At 46.3% G+C, this 16,551-nt stretch overlaps 3 protein-coding genes across 3 annotated transcripts; 1 reads left to right on the top strand and 2 right to left on the bottom strand.

The window, feature by feature from the left end:
- Nucleotides 1-2,796: 2,796 nt before the first annotated feature.
- On the bottom strand, nt 2,797-6,046 carry LOC131269356 (uncharacterized). Its single transcript, XM_058271707.1, has 2 exons — nt 5,179-6,046; nt 2,797-4,137 (listed from the first exon to the last, which is right to left on the bottom strand). The coding sequence occupies exons 1-2, from the start codon at nt 6,044-6,046 to the stop codon at nt 2,927-2,929; spliced, it is 2,079 nt and encodes a 692-aa protein (XP_058127690.1). The 3' UTR covers nt 2,797-2,926.
- On the bottom strand, nt 5,936-11,115 carry LOC131269355 (DNA polymerase subunit gamma-1, mitochondrial). Its single transcript, XM_058271706.1, has 2 exons — nt 7,847-11,115; nt 5,936-6,744 (listed from the first exon to the last, which is right to left on the bottom strand). Exons 1-2 carry the CDS (start codon nt 11,113-11,115, stop codon nt 6,477-6,479), a joined length of 3,537 nt encoding a protein of 1,178 aa, XP_058127689.1. The 3' UTR covers nt 5,936-6,476.
- Nucleotides 11,116-12,007: 892 nt separating this feature from the next.
- Nucleotides 12,008-14,641, top strand: LOC131269354 (uncharacterized). Its single transcript, XM_058271705.1, has 2 exons — nt 12,008-12,044; nt 13,776-14,641. The coding sequence occupies exons 1-2, from the start codon at nt 12,008-12,010 to the stop codon at nt 14,639-14,641; spliced, it is 903 nt and encodes a 300-aa protein (XP_058127688.1).
- The last annotated feature ends 1,910 nt before the right edge of the window (nt 14,642-16,551 follow it).

Genomic DNA, 16,551 nt, shown 5'->3' with positions numbered 1-16,551 from the left:
CTTCTAAGGATATGTTTTTGTTTTCGTTTTCGTTTCCCTCGTTTCGTTCCCGCAAACGTAAGATTAGGGGGAAGCAAAGCCGTACGAAGCTGGTTTACGTACGCCCGGTGTGTTCTTCGGCGTGGCGGAAGGATGGAGTGGCGCGCCGATTAGTTTAAATTTAATTCCCCCCAAAAAACAGCATACCAATCACGTCATGGTGTTTGCGGCAACCAGGCCGTTCGTTTCCGTAGACGCCCCGAGGCAGGCACGGCCACTGGGCTGAGCGATGCAAGGATGTTCTTTTTGTTCCTTTTTGTAGATAGTTTTTTTTTCTTATTTATCGAATACGTCTTATTCGCAACACCAGGACCGATGGAAAGACTCCCAGGCGGCTTGCGCTGGCTTTAGGATAGAAACGATGCGCCGGATTTTTTATCATTAATCATGGACAGGCACACGATCTAGAGGTACGAGGCAAAATGAGCGGCAAACAGCACAACCGGAAATCTCGGCGATCGACTGGCGCGGGGTGCGATGTGAAGCCAGAAAAAACAAACGAAATACACGAAACTAGAGCCTCGCGCGGAAGGTGATAAAAAGCCGCGTGACGTTCACCAAACCCTCCCTAAGGGAGGGTCAGATAGTAGGAATTAGTATTATAAGAAGCGGTGGTAGCGCCGCGGAACTGCTAGAGAGTTGCTCGACCGACTAGGAGCATCTCTGGCTGTCTGGACGGCCAGCGAGCGAGCTCAGTTTGCTGCCCCGTGTCACACCGTATGCGACTCGATTACTGCCGGCAAAGAAAGGCGCGCACACTTACCACCCCTTCCATACGCCGAACGCCAACAATCCACGCGGAAAGAATTCGCGGGAACGCTAGGTTTAAGCTAATATCAATTATATTCTACCGTATCTGTCGAGCAGAGGACATCAGAGAATGGGACTCCGTGCAAGTTGGCACGATGCAATCTTAATGTGAGAAGCAACTAACAAGGGTTTATTCTAACTGTGAGTGTAGGTTACGTGCACCCCGAGCGACGGAGGAGGAGGAGGACATCAAAAGTAGATTGCTGACAAAACCATATTGTGTACATACGTAGGATTTATCGCTAGGTTTAGAATATTTTCATACTACATACCGGTCGGTTTTTCGTGAGCAAGCCACCGTACAAATGGAACGTACGGTGACGCGCAGCAATCAGCTCCGGTTCGAACATCCCTGGTCTTGCGTTCGTTACTGACTGCCCATCGAACCCTTAAAACCGGAACGCTGGCCGGGGGTGTAGAACGTACACCACGCTAAAACATTTTTAAACTATTCTTGTGCAAAAACGGAAGTAATATTGTCTGATGCTGCGTTCTCGGCGTCGTTCGTTTGTCCAGCAATAGGCAACAAAGCAAATTGAAAAGCAAAAGACAAAACCATAAGCAACATAAAACGAGCGAGTGTGAAAGCAAAATAATGAGGAAATAATAAAATGAGCAATGCGAAAATCTACCTACGTAACACAAACTGTGTACAAGCAAATACACGAAATACTAGAAGTGATCGTTCCGCAACAGACAAGCAAAAAGACATCAAACAACAACAAAAAACCATTCAAGCAAAACACACAGAGAGTAGAGATAAATAATAAGATTAGGCTGGGACGTATATGAACTCTGAATAAAAACAAAGCGACGGTATGCTGCAATCTATTTGAAGAAAAACTTAACAAAACAAACTGTGTTTTCTTTTCATTTTCTTTCTGTGTTTTCTTTCAATTTCGATCTGGAATAACTCCGTTATTGCAAATGAGTTTTACGATCTCCAAACGGTTGCTTTTAAGATCATTTATTACTTTTTCCGATGCAGTTTCGAAAGAAAATTAACGTGGGTAAAGCATTCGTTTAACACGGACAAACACAATCATAACTTAACTATGAAATAATCGATCTCAAAGTTATATAACGACACGTAAAGCGAAGTGCGTGGATGTAAAAAAAATACTAATTAAAAAACCATCAATCGGCTATAGATAATTGTTATACAAAACAGGATATTTTACCTATACTTTTCATCTGGGTTTGAAAAGTAATAATCATATCACCATCTTTTGCTAACTATTGTAGGCATTTCAGTCGTTGGGAAATGGTTTTATTACGGTTTCTTGTTTTTATGCAAACCAATCAAAAGGGTTCTAATACAGTCAACTATTCGTGAAAAAGCTTCTCCTGGGAAGTTCGCAAAGATGGTTTCGCATGAAGTATGGTTTTGAAAATAAGGCTTTTGGCATTGAAAACTTAGGATAATATTGAGGAAAATTTTAGATTGCAGTGTAGTTGAAATTTTGAAATATAAAGTTGAATGTTGAGTGTAATGTATGTTTTTGGGACCTACAACTTGTAGCTGCTTGGGGCCTCTGGAACAATTAATCCGCCTCTGGTAATTAATCAGAGTTTAAGAATAACGAAAGAAAAAATGTTTTATATCAAATCAATTGGAAACAAGTATGTTGTTGCATGAAAACAACAAGTTTGTGGTACATCAAGTATAGGCCTAAAATAATGCGTTAAAAAACATAAACATTTTAATCTATCTGATATTGATCAATGCGTTTCTGACATATTCTGTTAGTACCACAAAATTTATCTAAATTCTATTTGTTGAATAAGAATTTTTTACCAACCAATTGATAAAACCAACCATCGATGACTCAGCAGAAAACTTATTGTTTGTAGGAAAAAAGTAGTAGTTAACAATGAATTTGTCGAAAAGTATTCCAAATTCGTTCTATTTTTTTGTCATATTTTACGCTATAGTATTGACCGCTTAGGGCTCCCATAATCCTCTCGTACAGTATCGCTTTGTTTCCTATTTTATCGTTTCTATTATCTCCAGCTTGCCCTTCCTTTGTACTCGAGTAGTTGTTGTACGTTCAGAGACGGGTCGCTAGAGCAGAGGCTAGCGTTGAAACATTCGCACGGCGTCAACGAGCGCCCGGGGGACGGATCGACGGGAGCGGGAGTAGAACAGTAGCTCGAGGGCGATGGCGCCGGCGCTTAGGGCGAGCCCGATCGCCAGCACGTAGAAGGCAAACTGCATGTCCAGCACGGTCAGCACCTTGAAGTCGGACTGTACCATGCGCTGGACGACGGGGCGGTCGCGTAGCGTCCACTCGTAGCGCATCTCCTCGATCCAGTGGTCGACCAGGCCGCCCCCGGCCAGCCGCAGCAGCACCCGGTTGAGGCGCTCGCCGAGGGCGGACCGGCGCGGCGTGACGTAGGCGAGGTTGTACGTGCGCGGACACTCCGGCACGAGGTGCAGCTGGCGCGTGGTCATGTAGATGGCGTTGTCGAGGGCGAGCGTGGAGCGGCGCGTGACGGTGGCGACGGTGCCGAGGCGGGCGACGCGCGTCAGCATCGACTCCGGCACGCGCAGGTACTGCATCCGGGCGCGCAGTGCCGTCATCAGCCGGCTGTAGTTGACCGGAAAGACGTCGTCGATGAAGCCCCGGTACTTGACCGGGATCGCCATCCCGCTCGCCTCCAGCTGCTGCAGCGTGCCGACGTCCGGGTAGTAGAGCGGGTTGACGAACACCGCCGACAGGCCCGACTGGTACAGCGACACGAAGATCAGGCTGACCAGCAGCAGGCCGGCGAGGAACAGCCGCTCGACGCCGGACCGGGTGAAGCGCTGGTACGGCGCGCTCAACAGCAGCACAAACGCGTCGATCAGCAGCTGCACGGCCTGCCGGCTGGCCGTCGCCCGGCGCATGCTCCGATCCAGGTTGAACAGCACGGCGAGCCGGTGCCGGCGTGACCACAGCGACTGGCGGCGTTGCGCGTACAGGGCGCGGATGGCCCGGCGCAGCAGGCCCCACACCAGCGCACACAGCACACCGAGCAAGCCGAGCAGCGCCCAGATGTCGCCCGGGAAGATGTACAGAGGCAGCAGCGCTTCCGGGATGCGGCTCGCCTTGCGCACCAGGCAGCAGACGGCGTCCGAGTACACGCTGGCGGTGAACTCCACGTCGCGCGTGAAGTAGTCCTTGATGAAGAAACCGGTGAACACGATGTCGACCTCGCGCCGCACCAGCCTTCCGAGCGCGCCGGAGAAACTCCCATTCGGCTGCCGGTCGCCGAACAGATCCTTGTCGGCCGGCACGTGCATGGCTGATGGTGAGAGACAACAAGGTCGTTGAACTTAGTACCTTTTTAACGTATTTGTTGTATTGTAAATAATGTTATAATAATTGTTATAAAATAATTTCATTTGAAATTAATCATTTATTCCAATTATATTGTAGTTGTTAAAATATTTCTGCTTCAAGACGTTGTTTATGTTGAGAATTTAGGCTTGGGTTGGCTATTTGGGCAAAGTTGCTGCAGATGGTTGGTACTTTAACTTTGCCCACAATCATGCAACACGGACAACATTACCAACAGCTTTTCCCATTACATAGCACTGACTTACTAGAATAGTAAGAAAATTGCACTGATTGCTATAACTTACTGCGTTGAACTCTCCTTGGCAACAGCCTACTGTGATTATCAACAATTACAAGCTGGCTAACATTGTTTTGTGGTTGGACAGTATCGATACCAATGGTTCAAAACATTTCCTACAGAACTGACATTAAATACAAATGTTTAATGAAGTACTTCCAATATTATTCTCAGCTGAAGTGAAAAAATTAACAATGAAAATAAGCTCGTACCAGCCACCTAGTCAGATGGATACTAATATTTACAATGAACTTGAAAAGCACACGATTGAACTACTTCTGAAACTAACGATCCGTTGAGAGAACAAATCATTTTAAGTGTTATCCAGGGTAAAACAGTTCCTTACATTGATACCAGGCCATAAAACAATGGCGAATTTAGGTTAGAATTGTAAGAAGATGTGAAAATAAGCAAACGTGAAGGTAAAACTGTCCAGAGAAGGGCATACATTCACAAAAACATAACAAACCACAATTGACTTCATCGGTTTCTCAAACTACTCGAGATCTATTACAAAGGACTAGGATCATATATTATAGTTGGGATTGGGTCTGCTGTGTTCACCGTTGGTCGTGAAAGTGTTGTTTATCTTTCGTCACGAGAGATGAAAAGTTGGTGCAGATTGAGAGATAGGCAAACTACTCCGAGGTAAAATCATACGGCAAGTGCTGTAAGCCTTTGTTTGTGTGGAATCGAACATGCGCTTACCGGTGAAGTTGAGCGCCTGCTGAAGCACGTCACGGGTCGTTATGTCTGCGCCGCGGTAGTCCACAGGTGTGGGACTGCTGGCCGAGGATCGCTGTTGACGCAACTCGTCCACGATCGGATTGCTGTACACCGATCGAAACACTTCGATCCGCAGTGGGTATCCGTGGAAATCGTTCGCCGGTACGCTGGGCAGCGGGTCTCCGGAGGCAATCGACACCAGTGCGCCATATCCAACGGTCGAAGTAGCCGGTGGTTGAAAGGGGTTGAAGGTGAGGAGTTCTCCGTCGCGTAGGCGAACGAACACTCGGAAGGCACCGCGCTCGGACCAGATCTGCCGGAGCCGGGCGAGCAGGGGCGGTCGATCGTCCGGCTGCAGCTGCTGGTCCACCGTGAGAAGGTACGTCCCGGACGGATCGAACAGGCACGCGTAGTAGGCCAGCAGGGCGTTGGCCTCGAGGTGACCGTAAATGATATACCCGCCATAGTCGTTCGCAGACCAGCGTGCGCGAAAGTGTTCGAGGTCGTCCACTGGATGGCATTCGTCCGGAGGGCCCGAGGGAGGGCAGAGTCCACCCGGGCTGGCACTGTACCAGCGGACCGTGCGGAGGCGCAGCGACTCCCTATCCAACCGACCTGGGCTGTGCTCGCCGTTCACCACGTCGATACGGTCGACGTGAGCGAAAATAGCGTCAATTCGTTCATCCCACCACAGGGAACTAGTTGGTTGTTGCTGCTGCTGTTCGATCCAAGTGTCTAGAAAGAGCATGCTCACCGGTTGATTGCAGGTGCGTACAACAGTGCCGTATTGTATCAGCAGCAGCTGGACCAACACCAGCTGCTCCGGACAAAGCAGCCGGCTGGCGGCCATCGCGTGGGGTGGACTGAACAATCCGAACCGAGCGCTTTCTAAACCCAGCACCAATCGACCTGACCTGCCTGCTCAATGTATGCAGAAAATAAATACTCATTAGCGTTAGGCCGCTCCCCGCAAACAACGTTGCGCCATAAAACATTCAGCATTAAAATCCCAAGTCCTAGAGTCGTCGGCCATCCGTTTTTCGATGAATTATTATTTATTCAGCAACACTATTACTCATTCGCTAACCGGGAGGGTCTGCAAATGTAAATAGTAGAGTCGGGCATTGCGTCCCCATTCGGCAACAGCTGGTCACAATTCTCACCGCCACGAGCAATAGGGAAGGTGAAAAAGACATCGAACATTCGCATGTGCATTCGCGGGAAGAAAGCACGTCGTCATGCAGCTAAATTGTAAGGCAGGGTTGTGCTCCACCAGGCTCTCAGCTACCAGCAACTGGGTTGGCCGGGGTCTCAGTGCCGGTGCCGCGGTGCCAGGCCCAGCGGCTCATGTCGCTCCGCTTCGGACCGAGCCGGGCTAGCGTCTGGTGGATGTCGAGCGACTCGCCGTCCGGGATGCCGTAGCCAGCGGTCAGTCCGTGCGGGTTGGAGGGCGTCCGGCAGTCGTGCTGGGCCTCCTTGCGCAGCACCCGATCGACCTCGACTGTCGAGAAGAAGGCAACCGATTGCGGCAGGTCCCGGAAGCCGACGCTGGAAAATAAAACAAAAACAATAATGTTAGGGTAGGTTCGTGATTCCTGCTTCGGTCGAAAGCATTTGCAAAAGTATTTCAAAATATATGAACTAAAGGAGCACGTTCATTAGCTTATGTAAATTTCACACCTTTACGTTATAATTTTACACAAAAAGCAGAATAAAACAAATTTAGTCTGAAACCGTGTAAGATTTCGTTATTAAAGTGTTAGTCGCAACATGCATTGAGAGTTTAACTACCGAATTAAATTGTTGTTAATGGCCATACTTTACCAACTCAAGGCTGTATATATTGTGTGTTCACTATCTAAATGAACAAATATCGACATTTTATACTGAATCAAGGAATGAAAAAATCACTGCGAGAAGAATTTTGCATTTGCTGTAGGAAACAAAACTATTTAAATATGTTAGAATTGAAATTATAAATACTCAAAATACATCAAAATTCTTTTAATAAGCCTAATGAATTGTTATAAATGGAGCTTTTTGTACCACTATTTTCAAAGGTTCATGGGACTTGTCTATGTTGTTTTAATATTTTTTAGTAATAGACAAGATGCGAGAGTCCTGACATACATAGAAACTTAGGTTGTATTTCTTCAATGGAACTACGAGAAATTATTGACTTTCGCATTAGGAGTCCATGTTGCCTCACATTACTTTAGTCTATAAATCGGATTAAATTTAGCAAATTCTCTGCAGTTGTAGTATTGTTTCTTTTACGGGTGATTGATAGAAATTGAAGTTGAAAACAACCATTGTGCCAGGCAAATTGACAGTGGAATTGTTTGAACAAAATATCAAACCAATCAGATTTTAAATTCTAAATGCTGCTAACTGCGAGCAGTGTCCTCGGTGTTATGCGACTCTGCCTACGTTTAAAGACATGGTTAAGGTTGGTAAAACGAAAACAAGTATTGTAAATAAGATAAGATATCTGCAACCAGCAAATTAAGTATCAACAAAAATACGTGACATGTCTTCGTGTTGTGTTGTTGTATAGTCTTATGTTGTTGTTAGTTTTCTTATGACAAACGCAAAGGGTATGTTGTAAGTTGAACTGGAAGAGAGAATTGGTTATTGGCGCGTGGCTTACCGATGCGCGCAGAAGGCACGGGTGAGCAGGTTCGTGACGTGCATGGCGAGGGCGGCATGGTGTGCGTACCGCTCCGGCACCAGGTAGCGCACCTCGTCGTGAAAGCTCATGCAGAAACGTAGCCGCGTGCGCCCGTCCGCCCCCATCAACCAGCGCATGCAGACGAGCATCAGGTGCAGGAAGTCGACGGCTCCGCTCTGCACCACCCAGTTGATGCGCGTCGGAAGAAACCGATCGTCGGCCGATCGACCGCCAGGTGGCTCGAGTGCGCGGCTTAGGCGGCCATCCAGAAATGGTGTTACCGGTGCTTCGCTTCCGGCGATCTGCTCCAACCGGTTGAACATGGCACTTTCCGTGCCGCCGACCCAGCGCGGTGGATGGAACAGTTCGCCGACGGGACGATTGTAGGCCCGAGCCAGCCGGAGCGCTTCGTACGGCGATGAGTGGGGCGGGGCATCGGGGTACTGCTCGCGTACCTCCTCCCGCATCCGGTACACCTTGCGGCCCTTGGTGAGGGCGAACATTTTGGTAGCTTTGGAGCGCGCCTCCGCCTCGCTGAAGGTCGGATTGAACTGCTTGAGGAGCCGCTCGGCGAACTGCACACCAGCACCGTAGATGCGCGCGTAGTTGATCACCTTGGCGTGGTCGCGCGAGATGCCGACGGCGGCCGCGGTCACGCTGTGCATGTCGGTGCGGGTGGCCTTGGTGCCGCTCAGCGTCATCCAACCGAACGGGGTCGCACCGTGCAGGTTCCCGGACAGCTCGCTCGCAACATCCGCATCGCCCAGCACGGATGCGATCCACAGCTCCTGGCTGTCTACATCCGCGCCGACGATGCGATACCCGGCCGGAGCCTGGACCATCGCGCGCAGCTCCGATCCGACGCGCTCCCGCTGCGCATTGCTGGCCGTCATCCACGTGGGTTCCATTGCGCGCCGGGTAAGCGTTCCGCACACGACCACCTGCGGCACGATCGCACCGTACGACGACTGTTTGCCGCCCTTCGCCAACCGTTCCCAAACCACCAGCTGACCCCGGATGCGATCGCGGTTGTTGCGCCAATAGGAGAGCATGCGGGCTATCTCGACGACCCGTTCGGCCGCTCGCCCATCACCCGCCAGTACGTTCTCCGAGAATTTGGCGAGGAAGTCCTTCGAGAGTGGATTGCCAACGCGATGGCCGGCACCGTCCTTGTGGGGGAGCTGGAAAAAATAGCAACAGCCGCCCAGCTCCACGTTGCACCATACACCCGACCCGAGCTCTGGCCTTGGCACCGATTTCGTTTTGCGCCGGTCGTAGTACTCTTTGCGGCTGATTGTCGCTTCGACGTTCTTCCATAGATGCTGCAGGGCTTCGGTGCTTTCGTTGTGTGACGCACCCGGATGGCGCGAATCCATCACGGGGCAGGCTGCGACGAGTTCCTCGAGCGGCACCCGGGGTTCCCCGGGTTCCTGCTCGGGATCGCGCTCGTACCGGTACGGCACCAGGAAACCCCACCCGTGCCCACGGATGTAGTGCAACGGATAGCCTTCCCAGCAAAGCGATAGCAGCTTCGGTGCAATTTGCAATCCGGTGCCGAGCTTGGCCGCCGGTCCTGGTTGCCACAGACTACCTTCGTCATTGACTACATCAGGCTTGGAGCAGAGCGCTCGGTACCAGGCTGGATAGCCGGGCAGCAACGGGCGCCTGGCCGGGAGTCTGCTGGCCGTTTCGTAGAGATGCGCAAACTTACTCGCCAGACGATCCTCCTCCTCAGTACATTCGTCTTCCTCCTCCTTCTTACACTCCGATTCGTTTTTGGTTGCTTTCTTACGCTTCGGCGCCGCCTTCAGCTTCAGCTGCTGCACGCTCCAGTCCTGGTCCCACAGCCATAGGTCGCGCCGGTAAGCGTCATCGTGCATTAGGGCGCATGCAGCGTCCGCCCGCTGTGAGAGTAGATGCTTCGCCTCCAGATCCAGATCCTCGTAGCTCAGGTCGGCCTCGGTGAGGTAGTGTGTCCAGTTGTCATTAACCGGCAGGTAGGCGCTGCCCATTTCGAGCATGCCGGCGAGCGTGGCCGGGTGGGGGAAGCGCTCGCGAAATAGTGGCCAGAGGCGTGCCAGCACGGCACGAGTTGCTCGCACATCGTCGGCGCAGTACGCCATGAGATTGTTAAAGTCGGCCGACACGTCCTCCAGGGTGCCGTCTACGAAAGTGTTCCGCCGGGACTTACCGGTGAGTGTAGCACCATCGCAGTAGAGCGCATAGACGTCGGCTAGGTTGTTCAGTGACGCTTGCTCAAGCCATTCCTCGCCGCTTTCTTCAAGCTTTTTCGACTTAAGCATCGCCCGCTGGTAGCTTGTAACACCGCTCACGCAGACGTGTAGCGACATCGTGTCCAAAAAGCGCAGCGGTGTCGGTTCCAGCCAATACTGCTCCCGTATTCTTGCTCGATCGTATGAAACATTGTGCCCGATCACGATTCGCGGCCGTAAGGCTGATGTGTCGCGTGATGAAGATTTTCGCGCATCCTGCACGGAATCGCTCTCGAGGGGAATCATATCGCTCAGCTGGTAAAGTGCACCATGCCCGTCGTTCGGCCGGGTTGCCTCTCCCGTCAGCTGCGGGCTGGTCCACGAATACCAGCTGCCGGAGGTACCGAACGCGGTAGCCATGGTCGGCGCCGGACCGGCTCGAACACACACCTCCACGTCGAACACCAGCGCCTGCTCGTCGGGGAAGGGTACGGACTTCGATTCGCCTGTTTGTGCATCGTACCGTGTCCAACCGGGCGCACGAGACCAGTTGGTCGGGGTATTTGGCACTTCCTCGGGGAGAGTTTCGATCGCACGAAGAAAAGGTTCACACTGTTCTTCGGCAATCGACCAAAAATGTTCCTCAATATTTGCACCACGCAGGGGTGGTAATGTAAGATCTACTTCCGGCAGCACTACGGGCCGGGAAACATCCAGCCCGTGGCGTAAAAGCTCATCGCGCAGTGATTTCACAGTTCCCGGGTATTCTGCCGGCGCCGGCGAGGTTGAGCCACATCCGAATATCTGACGATGCAGCGACCGGGACAGCATCTGCACGTTCATTTCATTCAACTTTGGCCCATCCCGCGGCCGCTGGTGTTCCAATGGCAGTGATCTTCGGCTGGTTTGCGCTTTGTTGTTGTTTTCATTGCATTCTGAGCCTCGCACCAACCGGCGAACGGTACTATGCGGTAGGATTTCATTCTCCGGCGACGCACCGGCGCTAAACCAACGGCACCAAAACGTAGGACGCATTATTTTCAAATACAACACACCCGATACCAACTTTTTACCGTAATGTTCACACTTTTAAACGTTTGTTTTAAATCTCTGTAGCATGATGTGCATTGTTTATTTGAGTGAATGTCAAACGAGGTGTTTTATCTACCATATTATGGAGGGTTCGCACGAGTACGCACCTTCGTTCAAGGGTATTAAAATATCTGTGTATGACACAGACATTTTACTTTCCTTTCATTTCCTAAAAAAAAACTCAGGCTTGTGAATTTCAGAAAATTATCGGTTTGTGCCAGTGTTCTGGCGTTTGCGATTTTTCCACAAAGTTTCACTGCTTTATGGAATTTCCACAAAAGTTGTTGATTTGAATTGAGCAAAACTAAATTACTTCAGCAATGCGTTTATATTAGATAAACTCGCTTCGATTTCCTTTCTTCAAATAAGTACCCGGTTGACGACAAATGTCAGTTCACCCTGATTTTGGGTCCCCGCATCCAAAAATCTGTACTTCTCCCCCCCTTAACTCTATGATTAGAAATAAGAATGTGTGCGTTGGTCGTTTTCTTAGGGAGAGAAAAGGTGCGAATGCGTCCTATGTATATTCTATCCTTTGCAACCATGCATCACAAAACTATCGCCAAATGCTTACTGTGTCGTTATACGCGTGTACGCACGTACTTACGTACGAAACCTATTTGAGATATGTGAGTGTGTGTGTTTTTGGAGAAACCACAGGATCGTGTATTTGCGCATTCTGGTCATACCAATCTCGAAGTGCAGACGCAAGTACATAAAGTGGTTTATAACGTTATTACGAACAGCAAGTGTTAATACGTATATTACGGTAAGTAAAAATGAGAACATCGTATGAAAATTATGAATAACATCAAAACTTGTTTGTTTCGTAGAAATGGAGTGGAACATGCCAAGCTCGAGAAAGCGGCGTCGTATGATGGACGAGCTAGACCGTGTATGCGAAGAAGAGTGGGAGCGATCAGCAACAGCAAGTGTTCAATGGCCAGACCTCTGCACGCGTAAGTAGAAAAAACAACGAGTGTGTTCAAGCATAAGTTTTGGCTCAGTTTTAGCTTTTCAAGTTTTAGGGTTTTGCAAAATGGTTTACACATTTATTGGATTACTTTGTTTTTAAGAATATTTTAATGCAGTGCTTTTGAGTGACGATGTAAAAATGTATTCCTTTATTATAATGTACAAACTCGTGTGTTAAGTGTTAATACTCTCTGGTTGTTGTTTTTTCCTGTATGGATTGTCTTGAATCTAGACTCTAGATGATAATCAATCCAATTCATCGCTTTGCAAAATCAGTTTGTGTTAAGTCATTCCCGTTTCTGTTTGTATATGGCTTCTTTCAGGGATGGTTTATTTGATAACAACTCCTACAAATTTCGCTTGTGGTATCTTTAACTTGCCGTTTTGTATTACTGTATGTGTATCTATAACTTTATTATTTACAGCCGAACGAATTTCCATCACGGGTGTTGCCAACTATGAGCTAGCGGTAGATACTAACTTTGGTGGCGGCAATATACATAATCCTAATGTAGTTAATCCTGATGTAAATAATCCCAATATTGTTATGCATGGTGTAGATATTCCTAATGTAGATATTTCGGATGTATATAATTCTTCTTTTTATTCTCATGGTTCAAATGATGATGCAAGCGAAAACATTGAGCAACAATCTAATGTCGCTTTCAATGATGATGGTGCGAATGTATTCACTACTGTATGGGATGAAAAATACAGTTTTATAGATAAAATTTCAGTAAAACAATGCTTCAGATATTTTGTTACCATTGCGAAACTTTCCCGTGCCAAAGGAAATTTGATGTTGGCTATTTTGAAAAAAAAATTTGGCTTAAATTTGCCAAGAGATATACGATCCTTCCTTGAAACACCTACAAATGTTAGTTTAGCAATTCAACCAATAACTGGAGGAAGAATGTGGTATCAAGGAATTGAAAGTGTACTTCGAAACTATTTTGTAGATTCAATCCCAGATAAGTCCCGATACTCATTGCAAGTATCTGTTGATGGGCTTCCATTATTTAAAAGTTCAGCAAAACAGTTTTGGCCGATTTTAATTAAAGTTGTTGAGCTACCAGATGCACCGATAATGCTCATTGGGTTATTTTTTGGGGATAAAAAACCTGAAAACATTGAAGAATTTCTGCGTCCCTTTGTGGATGATGCCAATCATTTGCAAGATAATGGTATCCTGTTCGGGGATCGCGTTATACAAATTAAAATTCGTGCTATTATAGCAGACTCGCCAGCACGTGCATATATTAAAGCTACCACAAACTTCAATGGTAAGCACGGTTGCATGAAATGCTTGGTAGTAGGTGAGCGAAATTATCCGGCTAAAAACATGATTTTTAATTCTGTTGATGCCGAACTTCGTAGCGATAGGTCGTTTAGAGAAAGAGATAATCCAGGACATCACCAACTCTGGCACACGCCTTTAGAAGATTTGAATCATTTTAATCTAATAGATGATGTTGTAGTTGGCGATCGCCTGCATTTAATAGATTTAGGAGTAACGAAAAAAATTTTGCGAGGTATAATAGAGAATAAGTTTGTAGGTTTTAAGCGGTGGACGAAGGACCAAACCAAAAGTGTATCTGATTTTTTTTCGAAAACTCGACTTCCCTTAGAGATAAACCGCCCTTTGAGACACTTAAAAGAGCTCCCTTTTTGGAAAGGAACTGAGTTCAGGACTTTTCTCCACTACATAAGTATCGTGGTTATGCATGATGTTATGAACACTGAAGAGTTCAACCATTTCTTGTGTTATTTTATTAGTATAACCACATTTTCTTCGAAAGTCCATCAATCCCTTTGGCCATTAGGAGAAAACTTAATGAGGGAATTTGTAAGAAATTTCGGACATTTTTATGGAAAAGGTAACCTAACCAGCAACGTGCATAACCTCCAACATATATATCAAGAGGTCCTTCAATTTGGTAGTTTAGATAATTTTTCATCATATTGTTTTGAAAATCATCTTCAATATATAAAGCAAAGTGTTCGATGTGGGTCAAAATGTATAGAGCAAGTTATAACGAGATCCCATGAAATGTCGTTAATAGACAGTTTAGTTAAAGCATATCCTGCAAAATATCCTAAGTTGATGCAAAACGGAAAGCAATTGTTTATATCATCCGACTTCGTGTTATTGCCAAATGTTGCCAATCAATGGTTCTTAACTCAACAAAACGGTATTGTGAAGTTTTTGGGCGCTAAGAAATGTCACACGGACTCTTTTATTTTATCTGGCATGCAGTTTGATAACGTTTCTGAATTGTTTCAGCATCGGATTTCTTCTACCGAGTTATACATATTCGAAGTTAATAAAACTGAATCATCCCATTACGTTGAAATACCTTTAAATTTAGTTAAATGTAAGTTGGTAGCAATATTCTTACCGACTCATTCACTTTACCATCCGAGCATGCAAACAAGACCATTAGAAACAGTAGCATTCTTCCCCTTATTACATACATTTCAAAATAACCAATAGAATTGATTCCTTACTAACCTGTTTTCCTACTAATTCCATTGTGCTAGTCTCAACAATATGTTTAGAAAGCTGAAGTCCACCTGCTTACTTATCTGATTGTAGGTAAAACTTTTATGAATGGCCAAATTTATGTCTTTTGACCTTAGATAACCTATTATTTTAATTTACAGCATAACGTACTGTTAGTGGTTTTCGATCCAATAAAGGAATTGAAAACTGAATGAACACCACTCCAAACCTGCACGAAATACGTCGCTTAGATGGACAACTTTCTGCGTATTGCTGCGATGTTTCCAGTGACCAGCATCCAAATCCAGCCTTGTCTAAATTTTCGTCTACTACTTACGTACTGGCAACCAACATTTTTGTAAGTACCGCGTGCTGGTCAAATGCATTTCGGATCCTTTACATATTGTTTGTATTTGCAGATTAACAGTTTATATTTGCAGAAGAATAGAATTTAATAATGTCCTTACAAAGGCAAGTGTAAAATGTAGAACACAATCCAGGTGCCATCAGGGTGATAATTTTTATACGAAACTGATGCACCCCTAATGGAAACACCGCTTCATACATCGTTCCTGATGAGAAGGACCATAGCCTTTAGCAACAATTGACGCTGACTTCGTACCATTGTGTTCGATGAACGATCAAATCGATCATCTAAAGCAAGTGAGTACCAATGTCCACCTACTAGTGCAACGCGGTTTGGCAATTCCGAGAGAAAAACGACAACCTTCGTTAGAGCAGCTTTGTTAGTCTGTAAAAAGTCGCATGTTTTGTGGTACGTCCATATATAGAATAGGATGATCAGGCTAACAAACTTCCAAGTAAAACTAGTGCTGTGGCTCGCTCGAGTTTGAAGATGATTTTTTGATTGATTAAGTCAACTATTTATCGACATTAGGTAATGTGCATTGTTATTGTCGGTCCAATTGTTGAGGTTTGTAGTCAAAAATTTTCATAGCTATTGATGGTTGTGTTGTTGATTAAACAAATCTGATTCTAATGTTTAAAAATTCGCGTCCAAATGGTTTTCGTAGATCGGCGAGCGTACCTTTATTATTAGGAGCACTTTTTAAATCTTTTTTTGAAATCATTCTTCCCTTCGTCTTGTTTCACAGCAATGAGAATCGTCTAAAAACTAATCCTTCAGTGCTACAACAGCTGGTGGAACGCTACGAGGCTTGCATGCAATAGTTGTTTGGTGAAAGTACAACGATTCGCTCGGAGGCTGAGCTTGAACTGTAAGAACCCGTAAGCAAACATCGAGCTACAGAGGAAGTTGACCATAGCCTTTGGCAATAACTGTTGCTGACTACGTACAACTGTTCTTGATGGAAGAGCTAATCTATAATCGGAAACAGGTGGGTAACAATGTACAAAAAGAAGTATCACAAAGTGTTAATAATCTATCATCTTTATCACTTTTCAGATATTTGTGAATGAAAGCTGGTCAGAAACAATCCGTTCTTGCCCGGCAGTGGAAGCTAAGCTATACAACATATTCAACATAGAATAGTGTCTCAAGAAATGGAAAGGCGAATAATAATACGTATGGTAAGGAAAAGAATAATTACGTAAACATTTCATAAAATTTGCTTTCATTAATTTATTAGGCCTAAATATCACGCAAATTAGAAGGAACTAAGACGTGCCACAATTAGAAGGAACTAAGACGTGAACTTATGCTAAAGTAATTATCAAGAGCGCTGCTTGTTTTGATCGGGTTTGACGGTGAATGGTTTTTTAACAACACTCTTTACCAAGTGCTTCGACAACAATCGCATCTTTGCATTCCGCAATTTAGAGTCAATCACTTTCCTTACGAATGTTGGATCAATTTTACATCCGCCGCCCTCTGCTACTTCTTGCATCATTCGAAGAATGTTCGTTTTATTGCCGAAACG

This window comes from Anopheles coustani, chromosome X (assembly GCF_943734705.1).
Source record: "Anopheles coustani chromosome X, idAnoCousDA_361_x.2, whole genome shotgun sequence".
In the NCBI taxonomy this organism is placed as follows: Eukaryota; Metazoa; Arthropoda; class Insecta; order Diptera; family Culicidae; genus Anopheles; species Anopheles coustani.
Note: the sequence above shows the minus strand (reverse complement) of the source record. Positions and strands in the feature narration are given on the sequence as shown.

Excerpts from the sequence above, each read along its gene's own strand:
- LOC131269356 (XM_058271707.1), bottom strand. The coding sequence starts at position 6,046 with ATGGCCGCCAGCCGGCTGCTTTGTCCGGAGCAGCTGGTGTTGGTCCAG. Across the intron at positions 4,138-5,178 it reads GCAGGCGCTCAACTTCACCG|CCATGCACGTGCCGGCCGAC; the intron begins GTAAGCGCATGT and ends TCTCACCATCAG.
- LOC131269355 (XM_058271706.1), bottom strand. The coding sequence starts at position 11,115 with ATGCGTCCTACGTTTTGGTGCCGTTGGTTTAGCGCCGGTGCGTCGCCG. Across the intron at positions 6,745-7,846 it reads CGTGCCTTCTGCGCGCATCG|CGTCGGCTTCCGGGACCTGC; the intron begins GTAAGCCACGCG and ends TTTATTTTCCAG.
- LOC131269354 (XM_058271705.1), top strand. The coding sequence starts at position 12,008 with ATGGAGTGGAACATGCCAAGCTCGAGAAAGCGGCGTC. Across the intron at positions 12,045-13,775 it reads AAGCTCGAGAAAGCGGCGTC|AGATAAACCGCCCTTTGAGA; the intron begins GTATGATGGACG and ends GACTTCCCTTAG.